General features: G+C 46.1%; 1 protein-coding gene across 1 annotated transcript; it reads right to left on the bottom strand.

The window, feature by feature from the left end:
• Positions 1-2,287: 2,287 nt before the first annotated feature.
• On the bottom strand, positions 2,288-12,685 carry LOC137470127 (L-threonine 3-dehydrogenase, mitochondrial-like). Its single transcript, XM_068183171.1, has 10 exons — positions 12,509-12,685; positions 11,467-11,578; positions 9,049-9,250; positions 8,678-8,720; positions 7,501-7,571; positions 6,812-6,961; positions 6,307-6,479; positions 5,242-5,332; positions 4,529-4,798; positions 2,288-4,322 (listed from the first exon to the last, which is right to left on the bottom strand). Exons 3-10 carry the CDS (start codon positions 9,230-9,232, stop codon positions 4,183-4,185), a joined length of 1,122 nt encoding a protein of 373 aa, XP_068039272.1. The 5' UTR covers positions 9,233-9,250; positions 11,467-11,578; positions 12,509-12,685; the 3' UTR covers positions 2,288-4,182.
• Positions 12,686-13,816: the final 1,131 nt, after the last annotated feature.

The raw sequence follows: 13,816 nt of genomic DNA, 5'->3' as shown, positions 1-13,816 counted from the left end.
TTTGCCAGCTCTGAGCTGCTCTGTGTCATCCCAGTCATCCTGAAATCCCTGGGTTTGTTCCAGGAGCTGCCCCCTCCCTGCCCCTCAGCCCCAGCATAGTGCTCAGTCCCACAGGGAATTTAGGATCACATACAGTTATGGTATGAAGCCAGAAATAGCCTGGAGAGCATTTGGCTGGCCCAAGACTCCAGGAGAAGGGCAAATGTCAGCTGATGTTCCCTAAAATAGACACAACCTGCCTGCAGCGGGGCAGGAAAGCCACCAGGCCTGGCAGAAATACAGTGTGGGGAGGGGGCTACAAGACAGCGATCCCAGCCCCTGGATTTCCCTCTGGATAACCCAGATGCTCTCCTCTCTTCACCTCCCTGGGCTCAACTTCTCTTCCCTGCAGGAATGCAGAGCTCCTGACAAACAGCTGGGAGCTTGATTCCAACCTGAGGAGTGGCAGGAGGGGTTTTGCAAAAGCACCGGGGTTAATCCCCCACATCCCTCACACCTTTCTACTGAGGGAAGGAGCTTCCTTCCTTCTTCCTGCACCTGTCTGATGTATTAAACAGCCAAAAGAAGAAAACAGCTCCAAGCTTCATCCAACCTGGCCTTGGACACTTCCAGGGATGGGGCAGCTGCAGCTTCTCTGGGCAACCTGTGACTGGGTCTCACCACCCTCACAGCCAAGAATTTCCTCCTAATATCCCATCTAAACCACCATCCTTCAGTTTAAGGCCATTCCTCCTCGTTCTGTCCCTCCATCCCTTGTCCCAAGTCCCTCTCCAGCTCTCCTGCAGCCCCTTTAGGCCCTGGAAGGGGCTCTGAGGTGTCCCTGGATCCTTCTTTTCTCCAGGTGAACACCCCCAGCTCTCCCAGTCTGGCTCCAGCTGCAGCAGCTCTGGCACTTCTAAAAGCCAGGCTGGGCTTGTGTCAAACAGGACTCAACAAGATCCAGACCAAGGATCAAAGGGGAGCAGCTGGGAAGAGCGTGGTGCTGCAACACCCTCCGAAGCACAATGGCCACGTTAGTCATTAAACCGCGGTCAGGAGGAATGTTCTCTCCACCAGAGGTTCCCATCGTTAGAAAGCCGAGGTGTGGGAGGAGGGAAAGGCCCTGTTTCACCTGCAGGGAGGGTTTATCCATGGATTAAGGAGGCAGGGTGGGGCTGTGGGGAGTTATGAGTGTGATCTCCTCACCCAAGCTTCTCCTGCTGACCTGTCACAGGTTGTGCAACACCTGGAGGCAGGACCTGCTCAGACACAGAAACTGGGACCCAACTGGGCCTTGGCACCCTCACAACCAGGAATTCCTTACCAATATCCCATCTAACCCTGCCCTCTGGCAGTTTGAAGCTATTCCCTGTGTCCTGTCCCTCCATCCTTTGTCCCAAGTCCCTTTCCAGCTCTGCTGGAGCCTCCAGCACTGCTCTCACCTGCTCCAACCAAGGATGACAAAACCAGGATCCATCTGCATAGGATTTTATTAAAGGAGGCATCACCCACAACTAACAATAGTTGAAAAAAAATATTCTTAACAACCTTTTTTTTAAACTATTTTTTTGTCCTGAATAGGTAACTTAACAGCCACAGTGCTCAAGTGTCATGAGGGAAGTCTCTGACCAGAAGTCAAACTTCCAACTGGTAGAAAAAGGCAGATATTTTGTACCACATCAAGTTGGTTTAATACAGGAAAAAAAAAAAAAAAAAAAAAAAAAGGTGACATCATTACAAGAGAAGTTAATGTGGAAGACATGGGGGGAAAATAGGGAAAATATACAGATCATTGGTGAGATTGAAAATGAGAATTTAAAACAGGACACAGACCTTGCAGACAAATTTAATAACATTCCCTGATTGTCACCACAGTTTCCTCCAGACCACTCTCTATAGGAACATGGTTCATTTCAGATTTTTAAAAAATTAAGTTGCTTAAATGGCTGCTCCTAAATGAGGCCAGTAACATTTTGGCAGGTTTGAATTTCACTTTTACCATGACACCTGTTCCAAGGCTTTTATGTAATTCCACCACCAAGGACCGTGCTTCAGAAGAAAGAACATTCCTGCTCCTCACTCTTGCTGACTCTGATTAAACTGGAGCTGGGAATGAGATCAGACCCCAGGACTCTGAGTGAGGTAAGGACATGGAGTGAGACCCATCAACAACTCTTTTATTTTACACTTCCTGAGGGTGGAACAGAGGCACTGAGGAGTGGACAAGACACTTCAGCTCCTTTCCAGCTCTTCATCTGCTGGCTCCAGGTCCCTGGGAGATAATCCAGTCTGGATCCCACCCTTTCAGGCAGAGCACAAAGCCCAGCCAGTCTCTCCTCACAGAGTGTGAAGGGAGGGCCGACTTCACTGGCCCATTGGGCCAAAAATTACACTTGAGCTACATGAGAGTTACAAAGTGGCCAAAGTTGAAAAACCTGTCCTTTCAGCAATGTAAACAATATAAAAATGTTTCAGTAACAGCCACAACCCTTGAGCTTAAATACCTGGGAAATTCCTACTTTGCCCACAGATGAAAGGATAAAATACATACAAAACCAAGAGATACAAGTGTAACAAATGTTTCAAATAACTGGGTTTCACCACAGAATCTTCATTGGAAGGCTACTTTTGTGAGGAAACATATTCCCTGCAGAACTCCTACACAAAGAGACAAAAGTCTGATCATGGCAGGGTTACAGAGAACACAACAGATTTGCAACCACCAAAGCACTGTCAAGTTGCAGGCAAAAAAAAAACCAAAAAAACCCCAAACAAAAAACTTGAATGTTTTTACCTAAACACACTAATGGAGTACACAAAACAAAAGGAAAAAAAACCAAACAAAAAAAAAGGAGAGCTTCCTGTAGGGAATCTCCAGTCATTTTGAAAATGAAAGGTATTTTTTCTTTGAAAAAAATAAAGTCCAAAGCTCCCAGAGGCTGATTCTCAGCTAGAGTAGCTGATAGCTCAGACTCACATCCATGGAAACTGGTATTTTACCTACAATGACTTTCCTGTCTCTCCAGTTTGTCATTTCCTGAAGTGTCCTAAGTAACTTTTGAACTGACACCTCTTCCTCTCACATATCTACTAAAACTCCCTTGTTCATCCCAGAATCTCCTGTGCATGAAACTCAATGAGCAGAACAGCCCTTAGCTGTACCTAGAAGATGGTTTCAACTTCTGGATCCCTCTCTGAAGAACAAAAGGGTATGAGTTACATATAAACAGCATCTACAAACACAGTACACGTGGGAAATTGGGTGAACAGGAAAGATTTCCAAGGCTGACCGGACTCTACAGTAAGGCACCATCCTCAGCCCACCTTTAAAACTTGTTCCAGGCGATGTGACACTGTGCAGGGACTCCAAACAACTGGGAGACCCAAAAGTACTGCTAAAAACCCCAGCCAGAGGCTTCGCTTCCCTGAAATCCCACCCAGCCTCACATCCATGGAACAGCTCTTCGGATTTCGGCTCTCCCTCCGAGGCTGACTGAAGGCAGCAGCACTTGCAGAGTACAGGACAAAGCTTTGCTTGTAAACTCTAGTTTTTTTAAAGCATGATGAGAATTCAAGTCCTATTCCACTTCACATTTATAAGCAGCATCATAAGAATGCTATTCTGTATGCCCTAGGTATAGAAAAGTGTATGCTTAGACAGCACTAAAGAGAGATATAAATAGGAGCTACCAAGCAAAGTTTGATTTCAAACTAGAATTGCAATGACCCCCTGCAATTTGGAAACATGAAACAGCTCTTCTGAAGTCTCTTTTGTAAGCAAAGAGTAAAAAAGGATCTTTCTACAACCTAACATCCTCCACCAGGAAAAAGCAAAACCAACTGTTAACTTTTCAGGATATGCCTGAAAGGCCAGGTTGGACAATGCTATCCCATGTTGTTTGCCAAGGAAGAAGCAGGAATGATTGGAGAGCCACAGGCCAGGAGTATGTGCTATTTTGGTGTTTTTCCCTAAGTGTGAAAGTTCAAGAACTCTGTGATTGTCAGCAGTGCTGTGTTTGGGGACAGCACCCAGTGCTGTTGTTTATCTAAAGGACATTCCAGCTACAGGACATTTCTGCCCAACTCTGTCACTACTTACAAAAATTAGTAACTGACGTGCTTTAAGACTCAGAAAATTAGAAACTAAAATTCAGCCATTTCTTCCTGGTCCTCTGTGGAAATCTGGAAACATCTGAAAGCATTTCAGTTAGCTTGGGCAATCCTAGAGTCAGACCCAAGGTAGCTAAACATCGTGGTCACCAGCTCAGGGAGGTCATAATCGTGTTTCCAACCCCAGTCCCTGCGAGCATTGTTGTCATCGAAGTTCATGGGCCAGCTGTCAGCTGCAGGGAAAAAAAAGAAAAAGAACCAAGAAAGGTGAGGCTTAGAAAAAATCTCTCTGAACTTTGAGATGTTTCATCATTACTAAAGCTGAATTTTGAACCATAAGACTTGAACTGCACAGGAGCAATTTGTCAGTTCCTAAAAAAGAGACTTTATTTCGCCCCAATGATGTTTTTTCTTACCTGCTGCCAGGGGAGATACTAACCTATGGCCTGCCTGACTTGATCCACGTTGTAGGTCACCTGGAGCTCAGGGACATACTTCTGCACCTCCTGGGCCAGCTCCTCAGGAGTGAAGCTCATGGCATTGATGTTGTAGGTCCTCATGGTCAGGGCTTCTGCAGGGGCCTCCATGACCTCTAGTGTGGCCTTCAGGCAGTCATCGATGTACATCATGGGCAGACGGGTGTCCGGCCTCAGGTAACACTTGAATTTGCCAGTCTTTATGGCATCATGGAAAATCTGGACAGCATAATCTGGGGAAGAGAAAAACAGATGTGTATGATCTGTGTTGTGCACTTCATGCCAGTCAACAAACCTCAGACCAACCCCAAAGTCTCCTGTCTCAAATTTGGCAGCAGAACTGTGTGATATTCATCATGAAATCACAGAGTGGTTTGGGTTGGAAGGGAGCTTAAAGACCATCCAGTTCCAATCCCCTGCCATGGGAAGGGATGTCACTCACTATCCCAGGTTGCTCCAAGCTCTCCAAACCTTGGGCACTTCCAGAGATGGGGCAGCCACAGCTTCTCTGGGCAGCCTGTGCCAAAGGCTCACCACCTTCACAGGGAAGAATTTCTTCCCAATATCCCATCCATCCCTGCCCTCAGGCAGTGGGAAGCCATTCCCCCTTGTCCTGTCATTCTATGTCCTTGTGAAAAGTCCTCCCCAGCCCTCTTGTCATGCACCAGTCACTCACCAGTTGTTCCCCCTCCAGGCTGGGAATCAGCAGAGATAATCCCTGGATACCTGAGGCAGCGGAAGTCCAGGCCGTAGCGGTAGTGGTAGTACTGGGGAGGGGGGCAGAAACACAGAGTTACACACCAAGAGCTGGTGACACACCCACTGGTTTCACAGGAAAAACCTGACACAGGATGAGCCTGCAGCTGTCCCAGGACAGGGCTGAAAGGAAAGGAATCACTGAACAATCCCCATTCCCTGCCTGGCAGTTGATCTCCCTGCTTGCCCTTTTCCAGATCACATCCACATCGGTAAGTCTTTGATCTTTGACATGGATTGTCATGCTACTCATATAGGGTCTACAATGTTCAGAAACTGAACATTCCCAAATTTGTGAGATTTCCCAGGATAATACAGTCCTCAGACCTACATGAGGAAACTGTATAAAAATATCAGCTTTAAAAATGTTGTTTATAAATAACTACAAAGCCAAAAGAGAAGTCGTACATGTGCAGACTCTCAAGACTTTGACTCAAAGTTTTTTTTTTTTGTAGAGGAGGAGCAAAAAGTCATCATTGTGTACCTGCTGTCACAAGGCTTTGTGCACTGTCCTTTCTGCGGTGCCACTCACATTCACTCACATTGGCACAGAGGACAAAACCATAAAAAACAGGGAAAGAAATGAGACTGAAAGTCAGCTGTTTGCCAGCCTCCCACACTTTGTGCTTTCCTGAACAAAACTCGAAGAACATTTGACCTTCAGAGTTGCCTCAGACTATTGCTGAGTAGTAAAGTCTGAAGGAAGGAAAAATGGGGGCAAGAATGAGTGAGAAATCTTACAAAAACAATGAAGTTCTAATCATAGAATCATAGGATGGCTTGGGTTGGAAGAGACCTTAAAGAATATTCCAACCCCTGCCAAGGACAAGGACATCTTCCACTATCCCAGTTTGCTCCAAGCCCTGTCCAGCCTGGCCTTGGAGACTTCCAGGGATCCAGCGGCAGCCACAGCTTCTTTGGGAAACCTGTTTCAGTGAAGTTCTACCAGACCTTTTAGGAAATTAATAAAATAAAAAATTCTCACTTCTCCCATGAGCTCAGCATGGACCTTGGAGACTCCATAGATTGTCCTTGGTCTCTGAATGCAGAGATCAGGAGTTGGATCTCGAGGCGAGGTGGGTCCAAAGGCTCCAATGGTGCTTGGAACAAAGAGCCTCAAATTATGCTCAGCTGCAATATCCAGAACATTGTGTAAACCTGGGAAAAAAAAACACAAAACCACAAGATTTATCAGAATATTTCTGCTTCCTCAAGCCATTGTGCGAATTATAGAATATTCTCAGCTGGAAGACACCCATCAAGATCATCCAGTCCAACCCCTAGCCCTGCACAGACCCACCAACAATCCTACTCTGTGCATCCCTGAGAGCATTGTCCAAACACTCCTGGAGCTCTGGCAGCCGTGGGAATGTCACCATTCCCTGGGGAGGTGTTCCAGTGCCCAACACCCTCTGGGGAAGAACCTTTCCCTGATCTCCAACCCAAACCTGCCCTGACAGAGCTTTAAGCACTTAAAACCCAGCACACACCAGTGATATTGACAGCTCTGGCCAAAGGCACGTTGGCCTCTCCCACAGCGCTGAGCAGGGCGCTGTAGTGGAACAGCCACGTGATGCGGTTGTTCACCACGATCTCCCGCAGGTTCTTGTAGTCCAAGATATCCGCGAAGATGAAAGGACCTGGAGGAGACGGAAGCAGTGGGAAATTGGATGTCAGGAATGGATGGAAGGAAGGCTCTGCATGAAGCTCAGGCTGCTGTTTCTACCACCTAAATACATCACTAAACAGCGATGTTGAGGAAAAATTTTCGCAAGTTTCCAGTGAAAATCAAAGAGTCTTAAATCCTTCTCTATATCCACCTCATTATAAAAATTCCTTGAGCATGTAGAAACAAAGCACAGTTTCATTTCCAACTTCCTCCCTCCAAAAGTATAAAAGCACCTCTTTTTACAGCAGGAGCACAAGGTGCCTCAATTAGTTACTGGAGTCTGGAAAGTGGCACAGCAGCAGTGAAAAAATGCAAAGAGAAATATTTAGGAAGAGGGAATAAGAGAAAAAACCAACATCTTGGCAAGATTTGAAAGCAGGGAGGCATTATGCAGAAGGTTTGAACAGCAGCTTGTCAGTGTAATCCACTTATCACTTTGATAATTAGTTTATGAACATCAGAGGTAAAGCCAAGGTTTTTTTTTTACCTTGTGCTTCCCCAGTCACTTACCACTATAAAAAACATTATCTGCAGGCTTTCTAATGTCAGACAAGATCACATTGTTCTTTCCAAAGCGTTTCCTGTGTAAAAATACCCACAGGGAACAGTGAGTCCACAGCTTTTTGAGATAATCCATCAGTTGCTATTTTGTTTTGCAGGAACGATAGCAGAGGAACAATATTTTCCACAATAAAATCAATTACTGCACTAAACAAAAAACCCTAACAATCTTTTAAATATCAACACAGCATCTTAAAAAATTATCAAATACTTCTAGTAGCAGTCAAGGTCTGCATAGAGAATTTTTTTAGAAGGTCAAAATATGTTGGGAAAAGAGACTTTCCCACCCTTTTCTTAGTGAAAATTGTACCCAGGGATAGTTTACTCCCCTGCAGACAAAAAAAAGCCACTGGGGTTGTTGTAACTGCAGCTGCTTTTATATCAAGGAAGCAAATAGAAGAGAGAAATTGTGACCTTGTGCTAATCAACACAAGGCTGTTGAAAAGAGCAGATCTGGGGGCATTGAAGCACATTCTGGCCTCCCATTATTTGGATAATTTAAAAATATATCATAGAAAGGGTAGAAAAACTGCCAGTGTTGAGTGCTGTGAGTCTGCTCACTTTTAGTCTTGGTCTAAATTCCCTCCAGCAAAGACTGTGAGCAAATGATAAACTGGAGCTGAGCTGGATATGGACAGGAACATGGATCAGGGAGAGCTCTTGGAGCATTTCACGCTTCTTGAAAAGATGTCATAAGAAAGGAGGTAACTGTGCTTGAGGTGGGGGAAGAGGAGAAGGAAAAAGAAGGAAAACTCTGAGAGTTCAGACTCTGAATACTCCCATTTAACTGGAAGCAAACAACTCAGCAGACAGTCCCTCAGACAAAATCCTGCTATTTTGGGAATTGTGACCAATGCACACGCAAAAAATACGTCAGGAACCCACAGCAAGCACAGGAGGGACAAATAAAATGATGGTGAAAATTTAATTATAGAATCATTAAGGAAAAGACCTTTAAGATCATCAAGTCCAACCATTAATGTTATTTACAAAGCCAAGATGCAAAACCAGCTTTTGTAACATAGGATTTCTTTTATAAACAACTTTCCAGACAATTATTGCTCCTGGAGGTGATGGCTAAAGTTGGAATTCCTCACTCACAGCAAGCCAGGGAATGGTGACCCACCTCAGCAGCTTTGCAAGTCCCACCCCGAGCTGGCCAAGACCACCTAAGAGAGAAAAATCAGAGGAAAAGGGGGAGTCACAATGCAGAATTCCATTATTATCTGAATCACATCAAGAATAAGTATGATCTTCTCAGTGAGTCAGGAAGCTTCTACATTTTTTTCTCAAGACACTGGTTTTGGAAGAGTTCTGGAATTAAAATAGGAAAGTTCACAAGGGACTCTGATCTTACTGCCCAATGGGAAAGTTCATCCCAATTCCAGGATATTTGGGGTATTTTTGCTTCCAGTACTGTGCACTCTGGGGGAGGGAGGATAGCAGTGGGAAAGCTCAGCTGAGAAGCAGGAAGCCAGCTGTGCCAGGAGTGCTGACCTGTGATTAGCACCCGGGGATGATCCGACTCGGAGAACGTCACCGAGTGGAAGCTGGCGTCGGAGGCCACCTGACGTGGGGATACCCCGATGGCCCGGACGGGCACGAGGGACACCCCACAGCCACAGCCAGAGCTCTGCAGCAGCTGGCTGGCAGCTCTGCCCAGGTTCCTGATGATTGGCATCTTCCCCCCTCAGGTGTGCTGTGAGGAGAGAGACAAAAAATGAGTCAGGAGTGATTCAACCCCATTAAACAGCTTTTAAAACATCCCCCAGAAAACTCTGCAGGGATCCAGAGGAATCTGATGCCATCCGAGGGCTGGGGGATTGTGCCAAGCAAGGGCTGAAAGCAGCCTGGGATGTAACATGAGCAAAGGTAATGTATTCCCTGGAGTGAGCTCAGGAAAATATCCACAGTCCAGAAAAATGGACAGGGAGAACACTGTAAAGCTCAAGTTTAAACTTTTTTTAAAACTTCATTCGAAAGTGTGATTTTAGGCATAAATACAGAATAAAACAAAGCTGCTGTGATGCCACGTTTGGAGTGGAAGTTTTGCAGGCTGCTGTGAATAAGCAAAACTCCTCAGGATTGCATCAGCAAGAGCAGCTGAGCAAAGGAGGCAGCAGGAAGTATCTTGGAAAAAGGGAGATTTACTCTGACTTAACACTCAGGATGTTTTCAGGTACCCAGAAAGCAAAGAGAGGAGTGGCAGGGCTTAGCCAGGCCTCAGGAAAATGTCCTAATTATTTCATATAATTTACTCTGTGCTGCATTCAAGTTTGGGTTCTTTCTCTCCAAATCTTTCATATTGCAGAAGGAAATGCAAAGTACCCCAAATAAATGACACCTGCAGCCACAACTGGCCATTTCTGTGGTGCAAATTTAATTCTCTCCAAGAAAATCCTGAGGGCACAACCATTCATTTTTTCCTTATCCCCTCTGAACAATTTTTAACTGTTTCCCAAGGATCTAGAATATGTAAATTCCCAGACAAAAGCATATTTCAAACTTGCCTGATGAGGTTACCCTGTCAAATCCTTTCTTGGGGCATATATAAAGAGAGGAGTCAGGTAGATGGAAGCTGTCCACAAGAAATTGCAGCAGTTCATTGCTGCAGATGAATTCCAGTTGCACAAACCAAGTGATTAATATGTGTGTTCCTCTCACTTCTCAGGTCTGAAAATGACTGAAAATGTTCTGGTACTTGAGGGAGTTCTGCTATTTAAATACAGATTTGCTAAACTGCCTATTGTCTAGTAAGACAGCCCCATAAAACTGCATTATTAAAAAATACATTTAAACTGATCTAAATACTTGGTCTGAGATGTCCAGAGAGGTGATGGGAGTGCCCATCCTTCGAAATATCCAAATTCCATCTGGACACAGACCCAGGCACCAGCTCTCATGATAATCCCCTCCTATTTCAGCACTGAAGAATAAAATCTTCCAGCACTGAGAGAGACTCACTGGTCTGTGTGACAAAAAAAATCCACTCCAAGTACCTAAAAAGACATTTTGAGCTTTGCAAAGTACGAACAAAAGTTGGCTGAGACTAAAAATGTTTTCCCAGTGACTGGACTGGTTTTTCCAAACATACCTAGAGTGAAACCACAAAGGCTTAAGCTGAGAATTTACTCCCAGGACTGACTCAGAACAGTAAATGCATTTTATACTGGGCACTGAAACAGCCACGCAGCAGAGCTGCTGCAAAAACCTCCACTGATGGCATTTATTTCTATTTCAAATATAAAGAGGGGAAAAACGGGTGTGAGTGGCTACTAAAGTTGCCCTAAATGCACAGATATATAAAGAAATCAATATTATGCCTTAAAAACACTCCCCCAAATAGCTGAAGTCAGCCCCACACAGTGATTAACTTGCAAAAGCAACTCATACAGGAAAGCCCATTCTCCTAGATCCAAGTTTTCCATCTTAAATAACTTCCAGGAGTTATTAACAGCCCTGAACACACACACACAAAAATTAATTTAACTGATGTAAAATAATTTATATTTTTATCGGCTTCCCTTTTTACTATCCCAAAGGGGATACTTCTGTTCTGTTGGGAACTGAAGAGAAAAATATTACCCAAATAATATATAGATACAATTTATAGTGGAAAGTGTCCTCGCCCATGAAACAGGATGAGCTTTAAGGTCTCTTCCAACTCAAACCATTCCATGCTTCCACAATATATTTTCAAACCCCCACCCACATCCCCTTCTGAATAGTTTCTCAGTCCCTGATCTCATTTATCAACTCAAACTGAAACTAGAAAGTGCTAGCAAAATGAGGAAGTTTTATCCTGAAACATCAAAGTTATTTCCCCCACTCCAGTATTTTAAACCAATAACCAAAGCTAATTTCAAGGATTAGGCAATGGAACTGCAGCTGGAATTTTCCCTCTCCTGTACTCACCTGGGCCTCAGCTGGTGATAAGGCAGAAGCAGAGCAGAGAAGGCAATTTATAGGACACTGCCTCTTTGGAAAGCCAATCAAAACCTGGCAGAGAGTAGGAGTTGTCCCACACCTTAAGGGAAAAAAAAAAAAAAAAAGTGCGTGTGAGAGCAGCAGCAGCCAGGGATTTCACTGTTCTCTCCTGCTTGATTTTGAAATGCCTGGAAGTTTGGGGTAGGCAGGGAAAGAGCTCTGAAGGTGCACAAGCAGCTTCTCCAAGTCCCAGAACCAGCCAGCCTTGGGTCATGGCTGAATGACAGAGTTAAAATTAATTAGTGGCAGTGCAAAAGATTAGTAGAAAGCAAACACGTGTTCCAATGAACAATAATCTGCCTGGGATAGCAGGAAATTTCTGGGGTTTGTAAGACGATTAAAACACTGGGAGAGGGAAAGGAGGGAATAAAGAAAAGAAAAAAAAAAGACATTCATAAAATGACATTTAGTGAGTGAACTGCCAGCTGCTGATCCTCTGCAAGGTTTCCAAGGTGTTACATAAGCAGCAACACCTGTTGCTCACATAAAAGTCAAAAATGTTTATGGAAACCAGCGGCTCTTGTAAATTAGTTATTAATAGAATGTCACAGTGGTAAGAAAGATAAGAAAGTCATGGGCTTTGTCTGGATAGTCCCACTGCAAGCTTCAAAGAAAATGGGAGAGAGGGAGGAAAGAGAGGTCAAGCCAAACCCCAGAGCTCCCACAGGATTTCTGGGGCTGCAAAGCTGCTGGGATGCCACAGGATGCTCCTCCAGGGAGGTAAACCAAAGAATCCAGGACCTTCTCTTTTGGAGAAAATTAAGGGACTCTGCAGGGCACAGGATCTCGCAGATTCCCAGCCACATCCTCAGGAACATGGTCCACACCAACACACTGAGCTCCAAGTTCTCAACTCCCAACTGGCTCCAAACCCCACAGTTTCTGCTTCAGACCTGCAGATTTGCTTATGCATTGGGAAGCTCCTCTAATTTTCCCAACTATATCAAGAGCTTGAGGAGAAAGACAGCACCTTCTTTGGGCATCCAGAAGATGAAGCACAAGCCACTCTGCCCATGGGAAGGCCTCTGTGGTGCCCAAGTGCTGCCAAGTGGAAACTCCATCAGATCCCTGCATTTGGGAGCACTCAAGCTGCAACAACTAAGGGATGCTCTCAGCTCAGCCCCAGCCACTGCTGCCTGGATAGCTGGACACAAATGCATCTCACATCCCCTGCTGGCAATTCCTCTGCTCCTGAGAGCCCCCCAAACTGGAACGCTGCGTCCCTGCCGGTGTCCCCTGGCAGGGGAGATGTGCCAGGGTGTCCAGGCTGGAGCTGTTCCCTCTGGCAGGGAGCTGTTGGCCAAGCTCAGCCGGAATAACCTTGACACACACACACACAGCCCCTGTCCCAGGGGTGACGCACGGCTGGGGATGAGGCCGAGCCCCTCGTGGAGCCTGCCAAGAGGATGTGTCAGCCCAAGCTGTGAGGGACCCGCTGGGAACCTGACCTCAGCCACCAAAAATAAACAAAAAAAAAAAAAAAGGGGAGATTACGCAGCTGCTGAATGGCGTGAAACTCCTGGAAGAGGTAAAGAATACTGGTCCAGACCATCCAATGTATCCTGGAAAGAGTGGGCAGCAGGGGAGGGGGGAATTCTGTCCCTCTCAGGTGAGACCCCACCTGCAGAGTTGCCTCCAGATCGGGGATCCAACAGCAGAAGGAGTGGGGCTGCTGGAGCAAGTCCAGAGGAGGCCACAGAGACACTCCAAGGGCTGGAGCCCCTCTGCACTGGAGCCAGGCTCAGAGAGCTGGGGGTGCTCACCTGGAGAAGAGAAGGACCTAGGGAGAGCTCAGAGCCCCTTCCAGAGCCTAAAAGGGCTCCAGGAGAGCTGGAGAGGGACTTTGGATGGAGGGACAGGACAAGGGGTAGCGTCTTTAAACGTAAAAAACCCGTAGGTTTATATGGGCTATTGGGAAGGAATGCTTGGCTGTGAGCATGGAGAGGACCTGGCACAGATTGCCAGAGAAGCTGTGGATGCCCCTGGACCCCTGGAAGTGTCCAAGGCCAGGTTGGACGGGACTTGGAGCAAGCTGGTCTAGTGGAAGGTGTCCCTGCCCATGGCACGGGTTGGAACGGGAGGATCTGTAGAGTCCCTTCCACCGCAAACCATTCCCCGATTCCCTGGCACTTCACCCGGCACAGCCTCCGCTGATGAAGCCAAGGGGCCGGTGCGGGTGACGGGCACGACCAAAACCCGCCCGCCCGCAGCGAGTCTGCGCTGAGGCACCAAAGTGCCACGAGCACCGAACCGGTCCCGGTCCCGAAGCGTCCCCAAA

This window comes from Anomalospiza imberbis, chromosome 3 (genome assembly GCF_031753505.1).
Source record: "Anomalospiza imberbis isolate Cuckoo-Finch-1a 21T00152 chromosome 3, ASM3175350v1, whole genome shotgun sequence".
NCBI classification, from domain to species: Eukaryota; Metazoa; Chordata; class Aves; order Passeriformes; family Viduidae; genus Anomalospiza; species Anomalospiza imberbis.
This window is presented reverse-complemented; position numbering and strand designations above follow the sequence as displayed.